Source organism: Rana temporaria, chromosome 1, assembly GCF_905171775.1.
Source record: "Rana temporaria chromosome 1, aRanTem1.1, whole genome shotgun sequence".
NCBI classification, from domain to species: domain Eukaryota; kingdom Metazoa; phylum Chordata; class Amphibia; order Anura; family Ranidae; genus Rana; species Rana temporaria.
This window is the reverse complement of record NC_053489.1, coordinates 277747875-277760443: the sequence shown is the minus strand read 5'-3', so window position 1 is coordinate 277760443 and position 12569 is coordinate 277747875. Positions and strand designations below refer to the sequence as shown.

The 12569-nt window shown below is 43.3% G+C and overlaps 1 protein-coding gene across 1 annotated transcript in view; it reads left to right on the top strand.

Moving 5' to 3' along the window:
* The window catches only part of CEP78 (centrosomal protein 78), a 94135-nt gene that overhangs the window by 24440 nt on the left and 57126 nt on the right, over positions 1–12569 (top strand). Inside the window, exons 5-8 of the mRNA XM_040355839.1 lie at positions 532–635; positions 7098–7272; positions 10545–10658; positions 12414–12478. Coding sequence (XP_040211773.1) covers positions 532–635; positions 7098–7272; positions 10545–10658; positions 12414–12478 — 458 coding nt within the window. The remainder of the gene's footprint in view (positions 1–531; positions 636–7097; positions 7273–10544; positions 10659–12413; positions 12479–12569) is intronic.

Here is a 12569-nt window from a genome sequence, read left to right as displayed (position 1 = left end):
GAGGAAGGAAAAAAAGCTGTAAAGATTAAAATAACTCTTTTTTTTCTTTTTTTTCTTTTTTTTTTAATGCATCTTTGTCCCATGTCCCCGAGGACATGGGACAAAGGGAGGAAAATTTCTATAAATTGTCGCTGGAAAAAGTATCTCAATTGGAAGAATTTCCCTCCTATTCTTCGGGACAAAAATGTAAATTGTGGATTTCCCACAATTTTCAGTCCTGATAACAGTGGTCACCAAGACAAATAGACAGCAATAACAACTTGACAGGGGTCCAAACGTTTCCTACTTTATTCAAAAATGGGAGAAATTGTCAGTAGATGCACTTTAGAGCATTGCCAGACTTTCTTAATTTCTGTTTGTCAATTATACTGAGTACCACCGAAAAATATGTCTTGCTCTTAGCTTTTCCTATAACCTCTTTGCTTCGTGTGTGTGTGTGGTGTTAATTTTTTTTTTTTAACCAACATTAAAAAAATATATATATATATTTTTTTCCCTCTTTCTAATTATGAATATTCTGTCTTCTTGTAGTTATCTGTCAAAGTGTGAAAAATTCACCAAAAATCAAAATGGTTAATTTTACTGGATGCAATCTCACATGGCGTGGAGCTGAATTTATTGCAAGTATTATCAAGGTGAAATAAATGTAAATGTTTGTGCTAATACAATATATAATTAACAAGCAGCACTCATAAGACTAATATATAGTTTGTGTATACACCTTTTCCAAGATAAAGTGGTACTTGAACAAAACATGAACTTCTATACACCTCCCTGCAGACAAATGTGACTGCCACAAAAACGTAAAAATAGATGACTTTCTAGGTGGGTTAGACCTCGAGAAAACAGAGGGAAAAAAAAAAGGACTTGATCATATTACACATCACATTTCACATACCAACACCTTTCTAGGGAATCCCATTGTACCCACATTTATACTGCAGATTGCACAGTGTACTCGTATACAGACTCCAACCAGGCAACCTTTGTAATATATACAGTGGCCTGGATTCACAAAGCACTTACGCCGACGTATCTCGAGATACGCCGCGTAAGTGTAATTATGCGGCGTCGTATCTATGCGCCGTGCCCATAAACTGAGATACGCCTGAAAATAGGCTTCATCCGACCGACGTAACTTTCCTACGCCGGCGTGTCGTGGGCGCATATTTACGCTGGCCGCAAGTGGCGCTCCCATTGATTTCCTATTCAAATATGGAAAGGAGGGAGATACGTCGATTCACGAACGTACTTGCGCCCGGCGCATAATATACGCGGTTTGCGTAAGTCGTACGCCCGGCGTAAAGTTATTCCCCCATATATGAGGCGCAACTCCTGCTATGGTATGGACCAGGGAACACAGCTGTCGTATTTTACATAGTTTACGTAGTATGTAAATAGGGCTGGGCGTAGGTTACGTTCACATCGCAGGCAGTGATCCGTCGTATCTTGGGGAGTAGTTCCGACGTGATTCTGAGCATGCGCACTGGGATACGTCCACGGGACGGCGCATGCACCGTTTGTTTTAAGTACTTGTATGGCACTCGACCCATCATTTGCATGGGGTCACGCCTCATTAGCATGGCTCACGCCCACTTCCACCTACGACGGCTTACGCCGAGGGAACCCAGCACAGTTTGGGAGGCAAGTGCTTTGTGAATTCGGTGCTTGCCTCTCTGCGCTACGTCGGCATAAATATGCGCCAATGTATGTGAATCCGGGCCTGTGTGTGTATATAATATAATGAGATATAGATGGAGAGAGACCCCCACACAACGCTCAATTCAGAGTGATGAGGTGCCCTCTGCATCCAATTCTAGCTCTGTCTAAGGCACACAACAAGCGACCTACCTGACAAAAGCAGAGCTTTCTGCATTTGTGTCACAATTATTTCGACAAATAATGGCTTTAGCACAACTATCTTTGCCCCGGGGCTCAAGCGCCACACCTCTTTTCCCACTCCAATTTCTCTGCCTGAATCCGATCCAAATATGCCTTCCCTAGATGAAGTAGACACAGAAGAGAATGAAGAGGACATAGAGGCTATTTTGAAGGAATGAAGAGGACATAGAGGCTATTTTGAAGGAATGAAGAGGACATAGAGGCTATTTTGAAGGAATGAAGAGGACATAGAGGCTATTTTGAAGAAATCTTCAGAAGATTGTATCTTTATTGAAGTGGGAGGTTCACACAAGTTGCTTGCTAATATAGAAGAGCTCACTGCTGCTATCTGCAGATGCCTTAGCATTGTGCAGCTTGATTCTCCTCAAAATTACCTTGCCCCTTTGGGTACAGAGAGACCTGCAAAATCTTTTAAAACATTCCCTGTTCATGAACAAATAGAATGTGCAGTTAGGGTCACTCCAGACAGGATTTTTATTGCCCCCAGATTTTTGCCAAACTAAATCTAGTGGGGTAAAGAATTCACAAAGAAGCAGTCTATTCCTGTAGTTGATGCTGACATGTCTGTGTTTAAACATCTCACCATACCCACGGACGACGTTCCTTCTTTCAGAGATTCTGCAAATAGAAAGCCCTGCAACCAGCTCTTGCTACAGTCTCACTATGTCAAGCTGCAGCTAACAGGGCTAGGGCAATAAACAACCAATAGGACCCTGTTTTCCAGGATTATGCTTTACAAGAGCAATTTTACAGGAGTTGGGTCTGCTCTAATTTTTTGTGTGGATTCTCCAGAAGCAGACAAATGTCAAGATTGGCCCTAATTTCCATTTACATGCGCTGAATCTTGTGTCTAAACTCCTGGACAGCTGAAGCTGCCTTTTAAGACACCCTTCACACGCATGCCTTTGCAAGGATAGCGTTTGTTTGGAGAGGTACTTGACCAGTTCATCCAAGATGTCACAGAAAGAAAGAAAGGTTTTACTCTTACAGCAAAAGATCCTAACCCCCCTTCCTCAGGAACCTCTACCTTCTCAAAATGCAGAGCATCTAACTGCTGTATCCAGGCTTCAACTTCAAAACCCCAGCTTTCAATGGATGACCTGGGCCACAAAACCCAGCAAGTCTTACCAAAAGCCTTTTCCAAATGAAGGTGCACCCTCTCTCCTATGAGTGGAAAATGTTTGTTAGTTTGCCCACCATTGCAGCCCTCCTCAGAAGGGGGATATCCAGTATAAAGTACAAGAAAGCACACAGGAAGGCGCAAATGTCTAGTGCATTACCAGAGATTTATTGTGTGGAACAAAAACATAAACACATGGGTACTCAAAGTTAGAGGTAAAGAAGGCATTAAAAACATATGAAGCACAATCCAGTGCAGGAATCGCATGATGAACGAGCAAAGCCGAGTTGCTGGTAAGCTGATGCATTTTCCTGGGCGCACCCCCTTCCTCAGAGCTAAACCAATCGGCAAATAGTAATGGAGATTAGGTCACAGACAGGGCCAAAGGTTAGCCTGAATACAGCCACTATAATCTATGGCTGGTGAACCATGACATACCCGCTGAGAACGGGCCTCAGTTCCCTGCTCCAAAGATGGAGTCCTGACCGGCCTATATCCAGCACTGCACAGCTCCAGGAATGAGAAAGAAAATTAGCAAGATGGCTGCTGGAACCCACCAGCTACATCTGTTTGTAGCAACGATCCTTTAACGCAAGCCTCGGTGTATAATCCTTCCCTTGGTCTCAGTTCAGGCTAATCTACACCTTCCCTTCAGTGGGAATTCTGCTTCATCTGCTCAAAAGATAGGGCAAAAGAGGAAAATAGTGATTCTAATTGCACTGAACTAGCGCAGAAGAGCGCAGTACACAGACATACTCGGACTTCTAGCAGATAACCCCTGGCCTCCTCCCAATAGGCAAGATCTGCTATCTCAAGACCCTCTATTCCATCCTGCTTCAGAGTCGCTGACTTAGTCTGCATGGCTGTTGAAGCCAAGGTCTTAAAAGATAAAGGAGTCCATTTTCTTACCTTGCTAAAAGCAAGAAGATGCTATTGTACCTGGAAATTCATCTTTGCCTTGTGTGAAAAGTCCCAGAGAGTATTCTGTGCCTCACATTTTGGTCTTTCTACAATCACTTTTTGACCAGAACTTGGCCTTTTAAGCACTCTGATGGCACAGGTTTTGACCTTGTGCATTCTCTGTCAAAGATCCCTGGCTTTGCTCTCCATTGTTTAAAAACTTTTCTTAAAGGTTTATCTTCCTATAAGCCCTCATTTCAGCACTGTGTATTACCTTGGGATCTCAACTTGGTTCTCTCTGCACTGCAATAACCATCCTTTGAACCCATCCGGAAAATTTGCATAGACGGCCTCTCCTGCAAAGTAGCCTGTTTAATTGCTATCACAGGTATGTCTCTAAGTTAGCGTCTCTCTCCTGTAGGTTGTAAGTGTTGAGTGAAATGAAGGCAAAGTTGTCAGCCGTTACAAACATTTTAAAGTGATTCTAAAATTATTTTTAAATAACGACAAATATGTCATACTTGCATACTCTGTGCAATGATTTTGCCCAAAACCTCCTCTTCTGGGGTCCCCTGCCGACGCTCCTGGCTCTTTCTTCGGCATAGGAAGCCGCTTCCTATGGGAGCACTTGTGTGGGCTCACTCTCATGGACACACACACAGCTCTGTTTGGCCACGCTCCCACTTTACTGGATTTGATTGACAGCAGCAGAAGCCAATGGCTCCCACTGCAGCCTCTTGAGATTGGGCTCATGTAAATATTTGAATGGCTGGGGGGGGGGGGGGGCTGACAATAGAAGTGTTTTTGTTAGCTTAAAGCGCAGTTCCGCTGACTTTTAAGATATGGACAGTTACCTGTCCAGGGCGCCCACGCTGTCTTCACCCGTTAGACTTCACAGCCTGGTTCCCTACTGCACATGCGCAAGTCTCGCTGAGTGATCCCACTGGTTCCTGCTGTCTACTGGCACATGTGTGTCTCCCAGAAGACAGTGGGGGGGCCGAGGAGGGGCCAGACATGGCATAGATCAACGCAGAGCCTGTGGCGATCTAGGCCCGGAAGTGGAAGCAAATGCTTGGACTAGACGGTTATCTGCTCCCCTCCCCCTTCAAAGGTGTCAAATGTGACACCGGGGGAGAATTCCAAAAAGCGGAAGTTCCATTTTTGGGTGGAACGCAACTTTAATGCAGAGAATGCAATAATGGTGAAGTACAGCCAAAGCTTGTTTGGCTGTTCTTCTGTGGATTACAGGAGTGCAGTTTGTTCTGCACTCCTGGAACCCATTTTCAGAAGACAGCAAGCTGAAGTCCACTGTGGGAATCTGCCCACGTGCCTAGTTTGGCACCCGGCTCAGACTCTTCTTGGCGAGCCGCTGAGAGCCTGAGCCAGCCGTTCCTGCCCCCTCTACAGCCAATCGGTCCAGTGAGCATAGGGGGGCAGAGCAGACATCAGTGACTGACAGTCCCTAGCTCTCTGCCCAGTAAGCTGTGAGAACCGAGCTTGGTTCTCGCTTGGTTCTCAGTGTTAGACCTGGTGGGGGACATCCACCTAGGTAAGTATGGTTTAGAAAAGGAAAATAAACCCCATACTTCTCTATTAAGGTTAAAATGCCTTCAGCCTTTACAACTTTAAAAGTCTTGCTATACGCAGACATTGCAAAATGGCTATATTGCATTTATTGACAAAACTCTCCTCTATCTGGTTTAGTTTCACTTTGTTATTAGGGGCTTGACTTCTCAGATTTTTGGGCCAACCTCCTTTTCGGACAGGATGCATAGAAATTAGCAGGGCTTAGCCTGGGAGTCGGACGTCAAATCCTTGTTAAATCAGGAGTAAACTCATTGGTGGGGATGAGCTCTGGTCATAATGTGCAAGTATGCACAACAGACTTGCAGATTATGGCGCACACACATCTCTCCTTCTCTGCTGCTTACCAGCGATGACCTGTCCAGACTTGGGTGGTCACAGATGATGTAACTTCTGCACATGCACGTAGCAGTCACATTATCTCTGATATCTAGTTCTATTCTTGGCATGCAGTCTACACAGAAAACAAAAAGTCACCAGGAGCCAGGGAAAATGTGTATCTCATATATACAGCACAGGACACGGACTGAATATTCTAAAGCTGGCCATACATGAATCGAGATTTGGCCAGTTCAGCAGGGACCATCCGAATTTCAATCCATGTATGGGCACTGTTGTATAGAACTCAATCAACCTATCGACTTCTGTACAACTGCCCTATTCGATTTTCCCCACTATAGCCAGCAGTGCTGAGCAATGTATTCTGATGGCGGGGGAAGTCTCCCCGTTGTCAGAATACAATAACTCAGCAGGGAGGTTTCCCCCATCCATCTTGAATGTGTGGATGGACTAATCAAGTCCAGTTTTTTTTCTTTTTGTTCAACCTGCTGGTTGAATAAAAAAAAAGACTCCTCTTGGGGCTGCCATAGATTTTGGGTTTAGGTGACCGGCAAACTTACATTGTGGGGCAGGAGCAGGCAAAATCTTACCTGTGTAAGAGCCTACCTGTTCAAAGTTCCTTGATATTCAGGCATACGTGGGGTAATCAAAGTTTACTGCAGGTAATGGAAGCCAGCGAGTAATGTCATGGCTCTGTGAATTCAGCCCGTTGTTGAGTGCTCCCTAACACAGGGGAGCTGCAGCTTCTCAATCATGTGACTGCACCAAAGTTGATTAAAAAAAGGTATTTACACTGATCTCTTTTACAAATGGTATGCAGCATAGGTGTGGAGAGGCATTGCATTTAAGCAGACTTTTATTTGTCATTACTTCCACTTTAAATATAAATTTTTCTTGACCTAAAAATGGATGCTCAGCTGTTTTTGACAGCGTCAACTTCACTATGTTGTTGGGAAGAAACCAGAGTACGGTAAAGAAACTAAAGATTCCTTCTTGTTCCACGCAATAACTATTTTACTATGGACATGGCCACTGGAAAGGATTATATAGCAGGGAAATAGTAAAAAAGCAGTGTGTACTTGTATATTTTATCCCTACTGTACTGTAAATCATCTTACCAAAAATGGAATTGTGGCACGACTTCGCTGGAGATTAAACTGGGCATGTGGCCCAGGTTATTATTTTTGTGCTCTGATTATAATGTGCAATGTATGATGTAGAGCTGTATTTTATATTTCTGGTATTCTGTTAGCATCAGGCAACAAGGAGGCACAGTGAGGCCTGGGCAGAGAGCCTGAGATATAGAAGACCCGACCTTGACTGTATGAATGGATTGAGGCGAATCTCTCTCAACTGTAATACCCTTGTTGGTGATCAGGGAGCAAAGGCATTGTCAGAAGTACTTGGAGAGGAACTTTGGTTAAAAGGTAAGGACAAATGTAAATACATAAATATGAATTCGCAGCTAAAAGTGGCAGTAAACTCTGGTTTGAAAAAAAAAATGTAATTGTAATATGTATTTTTACCTCAAAAAAGGTGCATTGCAATGCCTTTTTAGCCTCCCTTTATTTATTTTTGTGTGTTCTGAAAGGGTGGCTACTTTCATTCTCCATGGTTTTTACTGTATGTAGGAATGGAGCCACCCTCTCTTGCTTGCGCTCGAGATGGAATGGACTAGGCACTATAGACGATGGGATTTATGGTATGTCTAGAGCAGTCCACATGACCTTTAGCTAACGTGCACTGCTCATTCCGAACAAGCAGATGTGAGGGGGGCAAAATGAGGTTTAAGAGCTAATAGAGGATGTTACAAGGAAGAAAAATAGATTAGCGGGCCATTGAGTAGTGGATGTGTATGGATATCGTTTAGGCATTCTATCTTCCTGACAAGTTCACATGCGTTTTGTATTAAATCATTGAAATTCAAAATGTTACTTTAGTAGAAAGACTTGCAACTCAGCAGTCCAATTAAGCAGGCCATAGATTATGCAGTTTTACTTCTTTCCAACATGGGTGTAAGGAAAGAAAATTGCTTGATTCACTCATCAACACAATCAGTGTTGATGGGGAAATTTCTCCTGCAGCGCTATTGTATTCTGCTGGTGGGGAGCCTTCCCTGCTGGCACAATGTTTAGTGTTGCCGACTTTAGCTGGCATGACTAATTGTTAATGAAAAACCCGGCAGGCTAGTTGTACACAAGCCCATCGAGTGTCCGACTTTCATTTCTTGTATGGCTGGCTTTAGTGATTTGGATATTCCTTTGGGGCAGACATTGAAAACCAGTAGTGTCACGTGCATCTATTCCTCTGGAAAGAGTTGAGGGAAGATAAAAATATATGTATGTGAAAAAATAATAATAATAAAAAAAGAAAATAAGGGAATAATGTTGGGAATCTAATGCCGCGTACACACGATCATTTTTCGGCATGAAAAGAACGACGTTTTAAAAAAATGTAATTTTAAAATCGTGTGTGGGCTTCACATAATTTTTCGGGTTCTGAAAAACGACAATTTTTTCCCCCGAACATGCTGCATTTTTTAACGACGTTTTAAACAATGTCGTTTTTCAGGTTGTAAAAAATGATCGTGTGTGGGCTAAAACAACGTTAAAAGAAGCAAGTTATGAGATGGGAGCGCTCGTCCTGGTAAAACTACCGTTCATAATGGAGTAAGCACATTCATCATGCTGTAACAGACAGAAAAGCGCGAATCATCTTTTACTAATAGGAAATCGGCTAAAGCAGCCCCAAGGGTGGTGTCATCCGCATGGAACTTCCCCTTTATAGTGCCTTCGTACGTGTTGTACGTCACCGCGCTTTGCTAGAGCATTTTTTTAAAACGATGGTGTGTGGGCAACGTCGTTTTAATGATAAAGTTAGAAAAACTTAGTTTTTTTCATGCCGAAAAATGATCGTGTGTACACGGCATAAGGTCTAGTTCACACCAGATGCAGTCCAGTGCATTTTATATTAGCATAAAAAGATGCATGGACAGTGTTTAACATGGATTCCAATGGCCTGTAGTTCACACCCATGCGGTGTGTTGCAGTACAGTCAACAATAGTAGATTACATTGCATTTTTTTGTATGGAACACATCTGGAATGCAAGAAAATGCACCAAAACATGTATGTCCCCGATTGAAATGATGGGGAAAAAAGAGGGGAAAAACATGCAGCAGAAAGCATCAAACACACACTAAAACACATAAAAAATGCAACCAGCCCTTAAAGGGAAGACCCATGTGCTAGATTCACTATGATTCCAAACACCAGATATACTACAAAGACAAGAGGCTAGTGCAGTGGTTCTCAACCTGGGGGTCGGGACCCCCTCAGGGGTACGAATGACGATTTGCCAGGGGTCACCAAATCCTGGGCTGTTCCTGAAGCCTGCACCGCTCTCACACCCTTTTTGCGGCCACCTAGCCGGGCTGTTCCTGGAGCCCGCAGCCGCCCACTAAGCCTCTTCGCAGCCACCCATTCAGTTCACGGCATGGCTGGGGGGGGGGGGCAGAGACTAGAGGTCAGCTGACTGGTGAGGAATGTGAAGTGGGAGGGGCTGAAGGAGACCCTATCTCCTGATTTTGGCATAGGTGTCACTGCAAGGAGACACCACAAAGTTGGTAACGCAGTGAAGCCGGAGACAAAGTGAGTTGACACTACCTGAGATTATACAGTAGTTTCCATTAAAAGGATTCAGGGAGCGTTAAATGTCTGTGGCTTAGGGGCGCAAATTACTTGTCTTACCTTGGGTGCTGACAACCCATGCTACGAAAATTTTACTGTTAGGGGTCCTCACAACTTTGGAAATTTTATAAAGGGGTTACGGCACTAGAAGGTTGAGAACCACTGGGCTAGTGGATTTCCCCCTCAGACAATGCTCTATTTAAGACAGTAAAATATGCCATAGGCTGGAAATGAAGAAGTGCAGTCAGGATGGGTGATTACAACATTTAAGGGCTTGTTCACACAAGTGGCTGGGGGCAGTTAAGGCAGTGGAGTCAGGTTTGAGCACCCCGTTAACCACAGCGACCAGAGGGGGTTGTACAAATGCACATGCTTACTGCTACTGAATGCGATCAAATAAAGTGAATGGGGCCTGTGCTGCAACTGTCTTGTAAGTGGTTGCAGTGAAGGTGGTTGCTACACTGTGGTACAGACTGTTCAGGTTTAATTAAAACCGTCTATGAGGAAGTGACAGTGCCCTCTGGAAAGTGATTCACTGTGGATCACTTTTCAGAGGGGTGGCAAAGGCTGCTGCCAGTGTAATGCTGCATTCACACCTGCTTGCATTCAGGGCCTATCACTCGTATGTGATCGCTGCTGGAGAAATTACATGCTAGTGGATGCAATTGACTGCGAGAGCCAGCAAGCTCCTATTGCTTTAAATAGGGCTTCCCACTCGCAGCTAATCACAGAGACTCGTGCTGGGAATCTTACAGCTAATCGTACACAGGGTACATTTGCAAGTGTGAATGCACCCTAAATGAGCCCCATAGTAGATTTGATATTCCTCTGAATTTTGAGGATTGATTGTTTTTTGTGTGGTTTTACTCCATCCTTAGTGTTTTTTTTTTTCTGTGGTGGCTTTTAATTTAAAATATCTAATATTCATCCATGTGACTAATATAAGAAACAAAGTGATATTTGTTGTCTGTCTAAATTATTTCTTTGATAACACTTTTTCTCTCCTCCTAGCACTAGATGTGCGACAATGTGGAATAACCAATGAAGGGGCGAAGGCTTTCCTCCATGCTTTGCAAACCAATACTACTCTGATGATTTTGGATGTAAGAAAAAACCCACTTATTGGTATGACAACTTACTTACAAGTACAAAAAGTTGCAATGGGGAGAAAATCAAAGCATAATAGAGGTTATCATTAGTAAATCAAGAAAGTTACAACCAAACTAAATCTGGAACCAGCTTTGTAATCTGAAAAATGTTGTGTTTTTAAATCAGTTTGTTCTTACCAAATTTGTGTTTGCTGTAGCGCTGGTTCACACTGATGCGAGAATTGCACAACAAGGGAAATCACATTATTTTCACATTAGTGTAACTCTGGTGCGATTTTGGAAAAGGTTCCTGTGCTACTTTGGTGTGATTTTAGTGCAGTTTGGCTCCATAAAATATTCTAACCACATCCATAGTCGCATCAAGGTTGCACTGTATAATTGCATTGAAAATCGCATCAAAAGTGCATTGCAGTAGTGTGAAGCGGCCTAAATCTGGAGTGTTCGTTTAACTGTAAAGAGAGACTACTAATTTCATGTATTTTTTTTTTTTTTTTTTTAGTGTTTAAAGCAGAGTTTTTTTTTTTTTTTAAGTCAGCAGCTACAAATACTGCAGCTGCTGACTTTTAATATATGGACACTTGCCTGTCCAGGGGGCCCACAATGTCGGCAGCCGAAGCCGATCTCTCAATCGACTCTCGGCTGCCGCCGCCAACCTCGGTAAGAGAATCAGGAAGTGAAGCCTTGGGGCTTCACTTCCTGGTTCACTACTGCGCATGCGTGAGTCACGCTGCACATCCTCACTTGTCCCTGCTGTCTTCTAGGACCTGTGTGTCTCCCCAGAAGACAGCGGGGAGGACAGAGTAGGTTCCGGTAGTGGTGTAGGTCACCTCGAAGTGGGAGCAAATACCTGTATTGCACAGGTATCTGCTCCCTCCTCCCCCCTGAAAGGTGCCAAATGTGACACTGGAGGGGGGGAGGGGGGATTCCAAAAAGTGGAAGTTCCATTTTTGGGTGAAACTCCACTTTAAGCTGATGTTTAAAATATGGGTTTGCTATGTATATACAGTCTTTGTTTTGCAAATACTTTTAAACTTTGAATACACAGTAACGGCTTGCCATAGCGCTATGAGCTTTCTAATGTGAGAGCACAGCAGGTGTGTCCTTTTGGGCATATTTTTTTTTTCTGTTTGAATCTCTGTACAGAGAGGACAGGGTTAAGGTGCTGCTCTAACTGCTTTCTTTGTGTGTGTGTAAATTTCTGCTTTAGCTGCTGAGCTCTGTAAAAGTCATTTTCCAAGAGGCTGTAAAGAGAAACTTTAAATCTATAAATAACATACCCTAATGCTCCACATGGTGGCAAAGTATATGAATGCAAAATATTGAAATGCAGTATATAGCAAAAAGGATAAGTTTGGGCTAAAACAAACTATACTTATAATATCTCCCACCCACCTTCTAACTCCTATACTAATCACCCTGTAAAAAGTACATGCATATACTTGCACTATCTATTCTCAGAGCGCTCTGGTCCAGTTATGTGATCTCCCCAGCCGCCAGCTTCAGGGAACAGGAGAGAGCACTGACAATGGATGGAATGCATCTGTTGCCTACTGTCCCTCCTCACCCCTGAAGCTGGCTGTGGGAGCCCATCATGGGACCGGACCAGAGCACACTGAAAATAGGTAAGTATAAGCATCTTTTTCTACTTTACAGGGTACTTACAGGGTATACTGTAAGTGATAGAAGGTGGGTGGGAGCCCAGGCTTCTACTTTAAGAAAGAAGAAAAAAAAAATGTGTATATACTCACGTCTATTTCTGCTTTTACTTTAGATCATGAACTGCTGAAGACTGTCATTGAAAGAGTGTTACTGAATTCACATGACACAACTTCAGAGGTATGCATCTTAGATAATTAAATACAATTCAACAAGATTCTCTTGAGCTGGGTTTTATGAATCCTATAAATCCATTTATGGCCCCTTCACC